Here is a 14,414-nt window from a genome sequence, read left to right on the forward strand (position 1 = left end):
CGTTGCGCTACAAGCCTGTTTTGTAATCGTATGCACAAGAAAAAATAAAGAATTAAAAATAAAAATTCTGAAAAAATAAATATTTTTTTTTGGCCCGAATAAACTTAAACCTTGTTTATGTGGCCTGTGCCAGACTTTGAATTTGACATGCTTGCTTTAGGTGAATATAAAAAAGAAATATTCTCAAAAATACTTGGTAGCTATGGAATTTACACTTTTGCAAATGTACCTTCAAACTATGGTGTCCATGTTTTGCATATAAGCACAATATACTTACTTTAAAGTGGCAATATAATTTCTTATATTTTTAAAATTATTACATACCTTTTGGTGATTTTTCTTTCTCAATAATGCCAAAAATTCAGATATAGATTTCCTCACTCTTTCCTCCCATCCTTCCTTCCCATCCAGTTCTACCAGACTTGTGCTTCTTCCCTCCCCAATCTGGGGTTCCCATGAATCTAACCAATAAGAAGTGAGAACAAGAGCAGGGGCCAGTGGAAGTTCCATGCGATCAAGCAGAAGTCTCATTTCTAGTGTATTCGAAAGAAAGTTGGAGAGCTTAGGTGAGCCTCCAATTGGGCAGTCCCATTCTTGTCCAAACAAAACCTCATCACCTTCCATCCATGACAGATATGTCACACGTCGTGGGGGAGAAAATATGTCCAAAAATGTACGACCCCCAAGATCAAAGGTCACAGCCTGCCTAACATAGAGAGGGGGTGGGAGTGTAGAAGCAGGAGGTCGTGGGCAAAACCATAAGGAAGAAAGACAAAGTAGCATGTTTCCTATAAATGAATAAAGAAGAATTGTAAGGATGATGCATACACACCGGGTATTACCATTTATGAATTGTTGCCTTCTATCTTTCTGTTATAATTCACATTAATGCCCCCTCCCTTCTCTTGTACAATTACTTCCTTGTTATAATTCCAGGGCTTTTACAGTTTGGTAGAGGCAAATATCTTACCAGGACACTGTCTGGCTCCCTCCAGCAAAGTGGACATGGCAAAGCTGGGAGTTCCAAACACACAAATTGTTGTAGTATCTGCATTATGATCTAAGCCAGATGAAAAGAAATTAAAAGAGAAATATCAGTACAATAGTAATACTTCAAAACATATCAAATGTTATATCATACAGAATCTCATTCCTTGCCAAAGTTGAAAATGTTTACCAATTTTAGATGTCTTTAGTAGGGCACAACATTGATACTTTATTAGACTAGGCTCTATCAAAATATATTATATCTTACATACAAAAATATACTACCAGAACAAAACAGAATGTAAATATTTAAATAACAATGCAGTACTTGATGCATAACATAAGTTAACATAACAAACTTATTGATAGGGATGTCCCGAACGGTTCGCTGGCGAATAGTTCCTGGCGAACATAGCATGTTCGCGTTCGCCATGGATGGCGAACATATGCGATGTTCGGTCCGCCCCCTATTCTTCATCATTGAGTAAACTTTGACCCTGTTGTGGCGAAACCGACCTCGCCACATGTCCTTGGAGGGGGCTGCTTGCCCGCCTCTTGCCTTTGGACTATGGCCCTGGGAGATTGGGCCCTTTTACAAAATGTATTTGGCCCTAACAGAGTGCATGTCACTCATTCTGGCCCTTTAAACACAGTGGGGCCATTCGGTGCTTGCCCTGTGTGAGCAGTGATACCCCCAGATAGCTATGCCATGGAGCCTATTCATATAATGAAAGACTATGGGAAAGACTTTGGCTCCATGGCAATTAAACTGTATTTGTGTGGTCTGCGTGCCATTCACCTAATAATGTGCACGAAGACCTGAGCTATCTGGGGATATGTTACATGTCTGTGTTTAATGTATAAAAGTAACTTTATATATTTTAAAACATAATCCTGTATTTAGGTCCCCACATGTGTAATGGAGTTTTGTCTTTGACCTGGGAGATAATTGGATTACTTCTCCAATTATCTCCAGGGCAGAAGGGAGGAAACCAGGATGCATTGTGGGGATGTTTTTACTTTTACTGTTTGAGTCAGATTAAAATACTACCAGCCAGGGGGAACAAAAGATACTTTTACTAACTTTTGAACCCCTGGTCTGATTCAACCCCTGGTCTGATTATTTTTTAATATGTTGTTCCCCTGAATGGATTGATTGTGGATATGTATTTTTATGTGAATGTGATGTATGGTTTTAAAGTTACAGAGTATGTGTGAAAACTGTATTTTTACTGTATGTAGTAATTATGTTAATTGCTTATCTGAGGGGAGGGGATGTGTGGGTTGTACTGTTGCTTGATTGGTTGTTTTATGCCTCCCCCTGGGTGTGTCCTGTATGTGCACAACTGTAATAAAGACCAGGCTGGGTGTTCCAGACCTCAGATTCTGCTTGACCCTCAAACCGATGTGTCGTCTCGTTTTTGGGGGAATTGGATTGTATGCTGACTGCCAGGAGTGTAAGCGGATTATATGCTTTTCCTGTTCAGCTATTCCAGGGTTTGTGTGTTTCCAGTTCGGGAGTTGGAAGATTTGTACAGTTTGCAGTCCGGGAGATTGGTGCTTGCAGTAGCTGCTGGTCTAGGAAAAAGGGTATTATCGCCTAAACTAGGTTTTATCCTCTTGTAAGTGAAATGGTCCGTTACAATTGGTGGCAAGCGGCGGGATCGTTCCTACAGCCAGAAGGACAGCTACAGACAACACCAATTCCTTGGAGTTACAAATTGAGAGCAACGTTAGCACTCATGCAGCGCCCCTGGCAGCAGAGGTATCCAGCGACTTGGAGCAGACAAGTATGGAAGGCTCTGACGCTGAAGATTATGGGCTGGCCGAGGTGAGGCAGCGAGTGGCCCAGTATGGGGGTTATGTATCCAGGGCCGGCCTTAGGCAAATAGGCGCCCTGTGCGGAAAGTCTTCATGGCGCCCCCCCACCAACCACCAAGTTGCCTGAATACAGTAACACACACAGGCACCAGGGACGTGTATATCGTGAGGCAAACAAGGCATCTGCCTTAGGTGGCACTTTGCAGGGGGTGGCAAAAAAAGCCGCCCCCAAACCCCCAGGCAGATCCCTTGCTTGCCTCACGTCCTGGGGGGCTCAAGAGCTGGCCGGCTGGCCATGTTTGAGCTCCCCCCCCCCCCCGAGGCTGGCAGCGGGCAGCGAAGGAGCATACTCACCTGAGCTCTTCCTGCTCAGCTCCCTCTGCGCCGCTTAATGAAGCCGGGAGCCGGAATATGACGCCAGTCCGGCTCCTGGCATCACTAAGAGCCGCCTACTCAGTCTGTGCGCCCCCTGCCTGCCCGCCCAGCAGCCACACTGGACTGCAGGCAAGAAATCCACTCCAGCTCTCCCATGGAGGCTGGGTGGATTTAAAATAAAATTAAAAAAATATTAGTTTGTGAGTGTTAGTGGAAATGTCTGTGTGTGTGTGTGTCTGTGAGTGTGTATGTCTAAGTGCATGTGTGTGTGTGTCTGTGAGTGAATGTGTGTGTGTGTGTCTGTAGGTGTCTGTAAGTGTGTGTGTGTGTGTCTGTGAGTGAATGTGTGTGTCAGTCAGTGAGTGTGTATGTGTCAGTGAGTGAGTGTGTATGTGTCGGTCAGTGGGGGCGTGCGTCTTTCAGTGAGTGCATGCGTCTGTCAGTGAGAGTGTGCATCTGTCAGTGTGTGTCCAAGTAATAGTGTGTGTGTGTGTGTATGTCATTGTTTGTCAGTGTATATGAGAGTGTGTGTCTGTCAGTGAGTGTGCGTCTGTCAGTGAGTGAGCGTCTGTCAGTCAAAGTGCGGCCTTGACAGGAAGGGGTGGGGGAAATTTAAACTTGGTTACAGGCATGTACACACACACACACACACACTCAGTTAAAGGCAGTCACACATACAGGCACAGGCACACACAATGGCACAGCTACAGCGACACACACAATTAGAGTCACACACAGACAGTCACACACACACACAGACAGTCACACACACAGACAGACAGTTATACACACACACACAGGCAGTCACACACACACACAGGCAGTCACACACACACAGGCAGGCAATCACACACAGACAGTTACAGACAGACAGACAGTTACAAACAGACAGACACACACAGGCAGGCAGACAGTCACACACACAGGCAGTCACACACACAGGCAGTCACACACACAGGCAGTCACACACACACACACACACACACAGGCAGTCACACACACAGACAGGCAGTCACACACACACACAGACAGGTAGTCACACACAGACAGGCAGTCACACACACACACACACAGACAGGTAGTCACACACAGACAGACAGTCACACACAGGCAGTCACACACACACACACAGGCAGCCACACACACAGACAGGCAGTAACACACACACACACAGACAGGCAGTCACACACACACACACACACAGTCACACAGCCACATGGGACATGTGGGGGGGCTATAGAGACACATGGGGGCTATAATTAGACACATGGGGCTGGGGAGGGGGCTACACATGGGGCTATATGGACATATGAAGGGCTGGGAGGGGGTACAGGGACACATGGAGGGCTGGGGGGGCTATAGGGACACATGAAGGGCTGGAGGGGGGGTATAGGAGCATATGAAGGGCTGGGAGGGGGGAATAGTGGGACACATAGAGGGCTGGAAAAGAGGGCTAACAGGCAAACAGTCACACTTACCTCTATCCAGTGGATGCAGCTGGCTGATGGGGAAGCAGGGACTCCTTCCCTCTTCCTGTGCAGCAGGGGCTTCGGGAGGTATTAGCCCCGCCTCTGCCTCACGATAAGCCCCGCCCCCGCAGCTCGGTAAGCCCCGCCCCCTCTGCCGCGATTTTTTTTTTTTTTTTTTAATAGACCCTGACACCGGCCATGTGCGGGCTGTGTCGGCTGTCAGGGCGCCCCCTGCTCCATGGCGCCCTGTGCGGCCGCACAGCTCGCACACCCCTAAGGCCGGCCCTGTATGTATCCATGGAGATATTCCAGGGGATCTGGAACCAGGTCATGGCTAAGCGAAACTCAAGGATGGACGGAGAGTATGCTCAGCGGAAAGAGTGTTACAGCAGCAGAGTAGAGGCTGCATCCGAGGAGGTTAGCCGTCTTCCCCTGAGGCGGCAGTGTGTAACCCAGGGAGCTAAAGGTGCCGTCCTTCCTCCCCAGCGGCAGAGTAAGTCCCAGGGAGCTAAAGGTGCCATCCTTCCTCCCCAGCGGCAGATTGTATCACCAGGAGCTGAAGGTGTCGTCCTTCCTCGCCAGCGGCAGATTGTATCTCAGGGAGCTGAAGGTGCCGTCCTTCCTCCCCAGCGGCAGTGTGTGTCCCAGGGAGCTGAAGGTGCCGTCCTTCCTCCCCAGCGGCAGTGTGTACCCCAGGGAGCTGAAGGTGCAATCCTTCCTCCCCGGCGGCAGTGTGTATCCCAGGGAGCTGAAGGTGCCGTCCTTCCTCCCCAGCGGCAGTGTGTACCCCAGGGAGCTGATGGTGTTGTCCTTCCTCCCCAGCGGCAGTGTGTAACCCAGGGAGCCGAAGGTGTCGTCCTTCCTCCCCAGCAGCAGCGTGTACCCCAGGGAGCTGAGGGTGCAATCCTTCCTCCCCAGCGACAGTGTGTATCCCAGGGAGCTGAAGGTGTCGCCCTTCCTCCCCAGCGGCAGTGTGTGTCCCAGGGAGCAGAAGGTGCCGTCCTTCCTCCCCAGCGCCGTCCTTCCTTCCGCCACAGAGCAGTGTAGCCAGAGGGGAGACAGTCGGTCTCTCCCTCCCACAACCAGGCTCCAACCAGGCTACTTCAGGAGGTCAGATACCCTGTTAGTCTGGGGGTTAAAGGGGAGAAGTGTGGTGAAACCAACCTCGCCACGTGTCCTTGGAGGGGTTCGTGTGTTTCCAGTTCGGGAGTTGGAAGATTTGTACAGTTTGCAGTCCGGGAGATTGGTGCTTGCAGTAGCTGCTGGTCTAGGAAAAAGGGGATTATCGCCTATACTAGGTTTTATCCTCTTGTAAGTGAAACGGTCCGTTACACCTGTACCTTACAGTCAACAGACACATTCCAGCCAATCAGCAGCAGACTCTCCCTCCCAGACCCTCCCACCTCATAGACAGCATACAATTTAGATTAATTCTGAAGCTGCATTCATTTTTTTTTCTATTATTATTTTTTTTGTGTGTGTTTGTGTTTATTATACATTATCCTCCATAGCCAGTGACCTGTATTTATTATACATTATCCCCCATAGCCAGTAACCTGTGTTTATTATACATTATCCCCCCATAGCCAGTAACCTGTGTTTATTATACATTATCCCCCATAGCCAGTAACCTGTGTTTATTATACATTATCCCCCATAGCCAGTAACCTGAGTGTAATATAGAGATACTGAGTGTAATACAGGGATACAGTGTGTAATACAGGGACACTGTGTGTAATATAGAGATGCTGGGTGTAATACAGGGATACAGTGTGCAATATAGAGACACTGAGTGCAATATAGGGATACTGTGTATAATACAGGGATACTGAGTGTAATATAGAGATACTGTGTGTAATATAGAGATACTGAGTGTAATACAGGGATACGGTTTGTAATACAGGGATACTGACTGTAATATAGAGATACTGTGTGTAATACAGAGATACTGTGTGTATTATAGAGATGCTGTGTGTAATATAGAGATACTGAGTGTAATACAGGGATACTGTGTGTAATATAGGGATACTGACTGTAATATAGAGATACTGTGTGTAATTCAGAGATACTGAGTGTAATACAGGGATACATTGTGTAATATAGAGATACTGTGTGCAATACAGAGATACTGTGTGTAATATAGAGATAGTGAGTGTAATACAGGGATACTGAGTGTAATACAGGGATACTGAGTGTAATATAGAGATACTGAGTGTAATACAGGGATACTGAGTGTAATACAGGGATACTGAGTGTAATATAGAGATACTGAGTGTAATACAGGGATACTGGGTGTAATACAGGGATACTGGGTGTAATACAGGGATACTGAGTGTAATATAGAGATACTGTGTGTAATACAGGGATACTGTGTGTAATACAGGGATACTGAGTGTAATACAGGGATACTGAGTGTAATATAGAGATACTGTGTGTAATATAGAGATACTGAGTGCAATGCAGGGATAATGTGTGTAATACAGGGATACTGTGTGTAATACAGGGATACTGTGTGTAATACAGGGATACTGTGTGTAATATAGAGATACTGTGTGTACTATAGAGATACTGTGTGTAATACAGAGATACTGAGTGTTAGACTAGGCTCTATCAAAATATATTATATCTTACATACAAAAATATACTACCAGAACGAAAACAGAATGTAAATATTTAAATAACAATGCAGTACTTGATGCATAACATAAGTTAACATAACAAACTTATTGATAGAGATGTCCCGAACGGTTCGCTGGCGAATAGTTCCTGGCGAACATAGCATGTTCGTTTTTGCCACGGATGGCGAACATATGCGATGAGATATGAGATACTGTGTGTAATATAGAGATACTGAGTGTAATACAGGGATACTGTGTGTAATATAGGGATACTGACTGTAATATAGAGATACTGTGTGTAATTCAGAGATACTGAGTGTAATACAGGGATACAGTGTGTAATATAGAGATACTGTGTGCAATACAGAGATACTGTGTGTGATATAGAGATACTGTGTGTAATACAGGGATACTGTGTGTAATGCAGGGACACTGTGTGTAATATAGAGATACTGAGTGTAATACAGGGATACAGTGTGTAATAAAGGGATACAGTGTGTAATAAAGGCATACTGAGTGTAATACAGGGATACTGAGTGTAATACAGGGATACTGTGTGTAATACAGAGATGCTGAGTGTAATACAGAGATGCTGAGTGTAATATAGAGATACTGAGTGTAATATAGAGATACTGTGGCGAAACCGACCACGCCACGTGTCCTTGGAGGGGGCTGCTTGCCAGCCTCTTGCCTTTGGACTATGGACCCGACTTTATGTGAATGTGTTAACCCAGATAGCTATGCCATGGAGCCCATTCGTGTAGTTAAAGACTTTGGCTCCATGGCAATTGAACTGTGTGAATAGGATCTGCACGCTATTCGGTAGTTTTGTGCGCTCAGATCCCAGCTATCTGGGGATATGTGAAATGTCTGTGTGTTATGTGTAAAAGGTGACTTTAATTATTTTAAAGTGTTTTACTGTCTTTGTGTCCCCATGTGCTCAATGGAGTCTGTCTCTGTCCTGGGAGGTAATTGCATTACTTCTCCATCGTCTCCAGGAGAGAGGGCTCTGTAAAACCGGTCTGAGCCGGAAAGCCATGCTGGCAGGGGTTTTAAAAGATACTTTACTAACTTTTGAACCCCTGGTCTGATTCATGCCATTTTTTAATATGTTGTTCCCCTGAATGGATTGATTGTGGATATGTATTTTTATGTGAATGTGATGTATGGTTTTAGAGTTATGAAAGTTGGGTAGAAAGTATGTTTTAACTGTATGTATAATTGAGTTTCCTCTCAGGATAAGGGGAGGGAATATGTGGGATGTAACTGATGTGTGAGTGGTTGTTTTATACCTCCCTGTGGGCGGACCTGTATTTGTAACAACTGCAATAAAAACCAGGCTGGGTGTGCCAGAACCTCAGATTCTGCTTGACCCTCAAAACGAAGTGTCGTCTCGTTATTGGGGGAATTGGATTGTATGCTGACTGCCAGGAGTGTAAGCGGATTATATGCTTTTCCTGTTCAGCTATTCCAGGGTTCATGTGCTTCCAGTTCGGGAGTTGGAAGATTTGTACAGTTTGCAGTTCGGGAGATTGGTGCTTGCAGTAGCTGCCGGTCTATGGAAAAGGGGATTATCACCTAAACGGTTTTTATCCTCTTGTAAGTGAAACGGTCCGTTACAGATACTGTGTGTAATATAGAGATACTGTGTGTAATACATGGATACTGACTGTAATAGAGATACTGTGTGTAATACAGGGATACTGAGTGTATTATAGAGATACTGTGTGTATTATAGGGAGACTGTGTGTAATACAGGGATACTGTGTGTAATACAGGGATACTGTGTGTAATATAGAGATACTGAGTGTAATATAGAGATAATGAGTGTAATACAGGGAGACTGTGTGTAATACAGGGATACTGTGTGTAATATAGAGATACTGAGTGTAATATAGAGATAATGAGTGTAATACAGGGATACTGTGTGTAATATAGAGATACGGTGTGCAATACAGAGATACTGTGTGTAATACAGAGATACTGTGTGTAATACAGAGATACTGAGTGTAATACAGGGATACAGTGTGTAATATAGAGATACTGTGTGTAATACAGAGATACTGAGTGTAATACAGGGATACTGTGTGTAATATAGAGTGTGACCTTCATGGGCAAAGCATCACAGTCCTCTAGGGTAACAGGCATAGAACAACAGTCTCTTGTGCAAAAATGGTGTGGTTTATTTAGAGCGTGCACAAAATCCATACAGCAATCAGTTTGTTCAAAAACTGCAGCACAACAGAAAGGAAAATCTACAAAATAAATCCTAGCTCAAATTTGAGCACTAACTAAACATAAAGAAATGTCCCTTACTAACCAGGGTAATAAACTACACAAATCAAAAATAAGCATTGGTTTCACCAACCTTTAGCACTTTGTTTAGATGCTGCTCTGCACAGACCCGCTCTCTCTCTCTGCAGGTCAGATTGTATCTGACTTATTTCTGCTCTGAGACCTGCTAATTAAAGCCTCAGCAGTTGCTAATTGGGCAGGTGAATGTGTATAGACTATGGAGGATTCTGGGTCCTAGATACCTTCCTTCTATTACCCTCCCATAGACTCTGTCACATATCCCCCCTGCCAGCTTAGACCCATCGGTCGTAGCCACCTTTGACAACAAACAATGGACTCTGGATAAACCATCTGCATTCCCCTTGGTCTTTACCAGCTCTATGCTCCATAGAGAAATTATATGGCTGAAGACTAAGGAACCACCTAGTTACTCTGGCATTTGTTTCCTTGTTATGTCTCATCCACGTCAATGGCGCATGATCTGTGACAAGTTTGAACCTTCTCCCCAACAGATAAAACTTAAGTGTTTCCAGTGCCCATTTTATGGCCAAGCATTCTATCTCAACCACTGAGTATCTCTGTTCATGGGGATTCAGCTTCTTGCTCAGGTACATAATGGGATTGTTAAGACCTGCAGGGGAGATGTTACTGCGGTCCCTCGTTCCTTTTCCAGCTGCTGAGTATAAGTGACCATAGCTCCAGCAGGGGGTAGAGATGAACACAGCTTCACGACAATCCTTCCCAGTAGTTAGAGTATCCTTTCCCCAAACATGAGCCAAGACTTCATGAAGGGTGTAACAGAACTAAAGCTTTATTGAAACAGGCTGGCTTTTATGGGGGTCCTCATGCAAGAGGACCTCCCAAAACAAACAAACATATTACCAATCACTGTACAGTATTTTCTTACTACACGCCCCTTCCTCTGCCTGGAAGATAGGGAGATAAGTTAAAGGTTAAATCAATTATCTCCAGGCAGAGGGCACACATTTTACCCAAACATTGGAACACCCCTTTCCCCACAAGGTATCCCCACAAAATACATATCCCCTGATAGCCCCGATCTGGGAGGCAAACATATCCAAATTTCACCCAGATCGGTTCAGGGGTTCTTAAAAAGTGTGGAAGTCTTAGTTTACCGACCACACACGAGGCTCCTGCCCAAAACAGTTCCACGAATTCAGTGTGTGGGGTCGGTCAGTTGGGGAAAAGGGCGAAAACTGTCAAAAGTCCCGAAAATACCCTCCTGGCTCATAGGAGCGATTGTTCCCCTGGTCCATACGGATATAACTACCGAATGCCGCTCTTCTGGGTGTTCGGCAAGTGGGAGAACCGGCCGTCCGGTAGTTTTCAGCGGTACTTCGCACGGTCGAGTGTCCGATTTTAGTTCCAGACACTCGACGACCAAGTCCCGCTGACTCGCCTCGTGCGGACAAGATGGCCGCCGTTTTCTTTTCCTCGTGGCGTGCGGCTATACAAACAACGGCCACCCAGGGAACACTTAATTGTCGGTGCTCAGATCACAACAAGCAAGGAGGGAGGTCGTGGTTTGGTGATGCAAACTGCCGAACGGATAAGCTACTGTTGGCAGAAAAAAGGGGAATTAAACACAAAACATAGAAGAAAAGGTTAGCTGAGGTCTCTTTTCTTCACATTACTCCCCCTTAGTTCCATGGGTCGGCATACCCGCCTAGACCCTGCCGGGTTGGCTAGGGGATGTCCGGGTGGTAGCATTAAGAGTCCAAGTCTGTCTGACGGGAAAGTCCATCCGCATTACCGTTCTGTTTGCCCGGACGGTACTGCAGTGTAAAATTGTATGGTTGCAACGCTAAACTCCAGCGTAATAACCGGGGATTGTCTCCCGAGACTCGGTTGAGCCAAATGAGAGGGTTGTGATCAGTTAGTAGCGTAAAAGCTCGGCCGTAGAGGTAGGGTTGAAGTTTCTTTAAGGCCCATACCAACGCCAAGCATTCCTTTTCTACGGTGGCATAGCTGACCTCCCGAGGTAGTAACTTCCGACTGAGGTATGCCACCGGGTGTTCCATGCCATCTTCCCCCACCTGGCTCAGCACGGCTCCCAGCCCAAACATAGAGGCATCTGTGTGAACGAGAAATGTCTTATTAGGGTCTGGGGCCGCCAATACTGGAGCTTTGCTCAGAGCTGCTTTGAGACTTTGAAACGCTGCTGCACACTCCGGGGACCACAATACCTGCTTGGGTAGGGCTTTTTTGGTTAGATCGGTGAGGGGCTTGGCTAGAGTGCTATACTCGGGGACAAACTTGCGATAGTACCCTGCTGTGCCTAAGAAAGCTAGGACCTGAGTCTTAGTGCGGGGTTGGGGCCAATTTGCTATGGCCTCTATTTTGGCGGGCTCGGGCCTCTGTTTACCCGAACCTACCCGATGCCCCAAATACTGGACTTCTGCCATGCCCACATGGCACTTCTCGGGTTTCAGGGTAAGGCCGGCTTCCTGTAATTTGTGGAATACCAAAGCCAAGTGCCCCAGGTGAGCTTCCCATGTGCCGCTGTAGATGGCGATGTCATCCAAGTAAGCACATGCGAAGTCCTGCATTCCTTCCAGAAGTCGGTCCGCCATCCGCTGAAATGTAGCCGGGGCATTCTTCATCCCAAACGGCATAACCTTAAATTGGTATAGCCCGAATGGGGTGACGAAGGCTGACTTAGGGATGGCAGCCGGGTCTAGGGGAATTTGCCAATAGCCTTTACACAGATCTAAAGTAGTCAGGAAGTGTCCACTAGCCATGCGATCGAGCAATTCGTCGATCCGCGGCATAGGGTAGGCATCTGTGATTGTCCTGTCATTTAGTTTCCGGTAGTCAATACAGAAACGAGTGGTGCCGTCTCGCTTTGGTACTAACACTACCGGAGACGCCCAGGGACTTTGGGAAGCCTCAATAACCCCTAGTTCGAGCATTTCCTGGAGTTCCTTCCACATGCTCGTGCGTACTGCTGCTGGTATACGATAGGGCTGTTGTCTCAAGGGGTTTTCCCCCTGGGTCTCTACCCGGTGTACTGCGGCGGACGTGTATCCGGGTAGAGAGGAGAATAGCCCACCGTATTCCTGGAGCAGGTGCTTAGCGTCTGCCTGCTGAGGGGGGTCTAGCTTGTCTCCTAACCCCACTTGTTCTACTGTCCCGGGGTTAGCCGCTAGTAGGTCTGGTAAGGGGAGTCCCTCACTGTCGTCTGTAGATGGGGCGCATATGGCAGCCACATCTTCCGAGCGTCCGTGATAGGGCTTCAACATGTTGACATGAAAGGCCCGTCTTACTCTTTCATCCGAACATTTGGCCACGATATACGTGGTGTCACTAATCTTCTCGACTATTTTAAATAGCCCCTGCCAGGCTGCCTGGAGCTTGTTCTTTTTGGATGGTCTGAGGGCTAACACCCTTTGCCCTATGTCCAGGTTCCTATCTCTTGCCCCGTGGTCATACCATTGTTTCTGGCGTTTCTGGGCCGCCCGCAAGTTCTCCCGAACGGACTCGGTGAGAGCTTGCAGGCGGTCCCGAAACTCCAGCACGTATGGCAGGACTGGGACTCCCTCCTCTCCTGTGTTGCCCTCCCAGTGCTCTCGTATGAGGTTCAGGGGTCCCCGAACTTTTCTCCCGTAGAGGAGTTCGAAGGGGGAGAACCCAGTGGACGCCTGAGGCACTTCCCGGTAGGCAAACAGGAGGTGAGGTAGAAACTTCTCCCATTGACCGTAGGACTCAGTGAACGCCGTGAGCATTTGCTTAAGCGTGCCGTTAAATCGTTCACAGAGACCATTGGTCTGTGGGTGATAGGGGGAGCTGAATAAAGGTTTAACCCCGCAGCTCTGCCACAACTGTTGCGTTACAGTTGCCGTGAACTGGGTCCCTTGGTCGGAAAGTATTTCCCGGGGGAACCCTACTCGGGAAAAGATCTTGACTAGGGCCTCTGCCACCGTCTCCGCCTCAATGTTGGAGAGCGCCACCGCCTCAGGGTATCTGGTGGCATAGTCCACCACCGTGAGTATGTAGCGCTTTCCGGAGGAGCTGGGTTTGTTGAGAGGCCCCACCAGGTCTACTGCTACCCGGTAGAATGGCTCGTCAATTATAGGTAGGGGTCTTAATTTGGCCCTAGGGTGATCCCCCCTTTTCCCTACTCGTTGACAGGTATCACAGGTTCTACAGTAAGACTGCACATCGGTGGATATTCCTGGCCAGAAGAACGTCTGGGTAAGGCGGTCCTTAGTTTTCTTGATACCCAGATGTCCGGCTAGCGGGATATCGTGGCTGAGCCTTAGAAGCTCCGCCCTGTATTTCCGGGGTACTACCAGCTGCCTTTTTATCACTTGTGCTGCCCCCCTCCCCACTCCCCCGGTAACCCTATACAGCAACCCCTTATCCCATTGGAATCCCTCGTGGTTATTCCCTTCTCTGGGTGTCCCTACTGCCTTCCTGTAACCGGCTAAGGTGGGGTCTGTTTGTTGGGTTTGGCCAAAATCTTGGGGGGTACCCCAGAAGGGGATAGGGTTAGGGGCGACTACGGGGTTTTCAGTTCCTACCTGTGGTTCCTCGGAGTGTGTTGGTCCAGCTCGGCGGGCTTGCGCCCTAGTGGTCACTGCGCAGGTTCCGGCAGGTTCGGATTGTATCAGCTTTGAAGTTAGGCACCCTAAATCATTCCCCAACAAAACGTCGGCTGGTAGTCCCGCCATAATGCCTACTTCCATCGGCCTGTCACCCTGGCCCCAATTCAGCTGTACCCGAGCAGTGGGTATCTTGTGGATGGCACCCCCGGCCACCCGTACTGCTACAGTCTTGTTGGTGCGAGCCTTGGCAGCTACGGTATGCGGCTGTACCAGTGTAAGGG

The 14,414-nt window shown here is 47.4% G+C and overlaps 1 protein-coding gene across 1 annotated transcript in view; it reads right to left on the bottom strand.

The window, feature by feature from the left end:
• The window catches only part of CARNS1 (carnosine synthase 1), a 98,657-nt gene that overhangs the window by 39,358 nt on the left and 44,885 nt on the right, over positions 1-14,414 (bottom strand). The window contains exons 4-5 of the mRNA XM_063434900.1: positions 971-1,060; positions 325-788 (exon numbers count right to left, since the gene is read on the bottom strand). Of these exons, the coding sequence (XP_063290970.1) occupies positions 325-788; positions 971-1,060 (554 nt within the window). The remainder of the gene's footprint in view (positions 1-324; positions 789-970; positions 1,061-14,414) is intronic.

This window comes from Pelobates fuscus, chromosome 10 (genome assembly GCF_036172605.1).
Source record: "Pelobates fuscus isolate aPelFus1 chromosome 10, aPelFus1.pri, whole genome shotgun sequence".
NCBI lineage: Eukaryota > Metazoa > Chordata > Amphibia > Anura > Pelobatidae > Pelobates > Pelobates fuscus.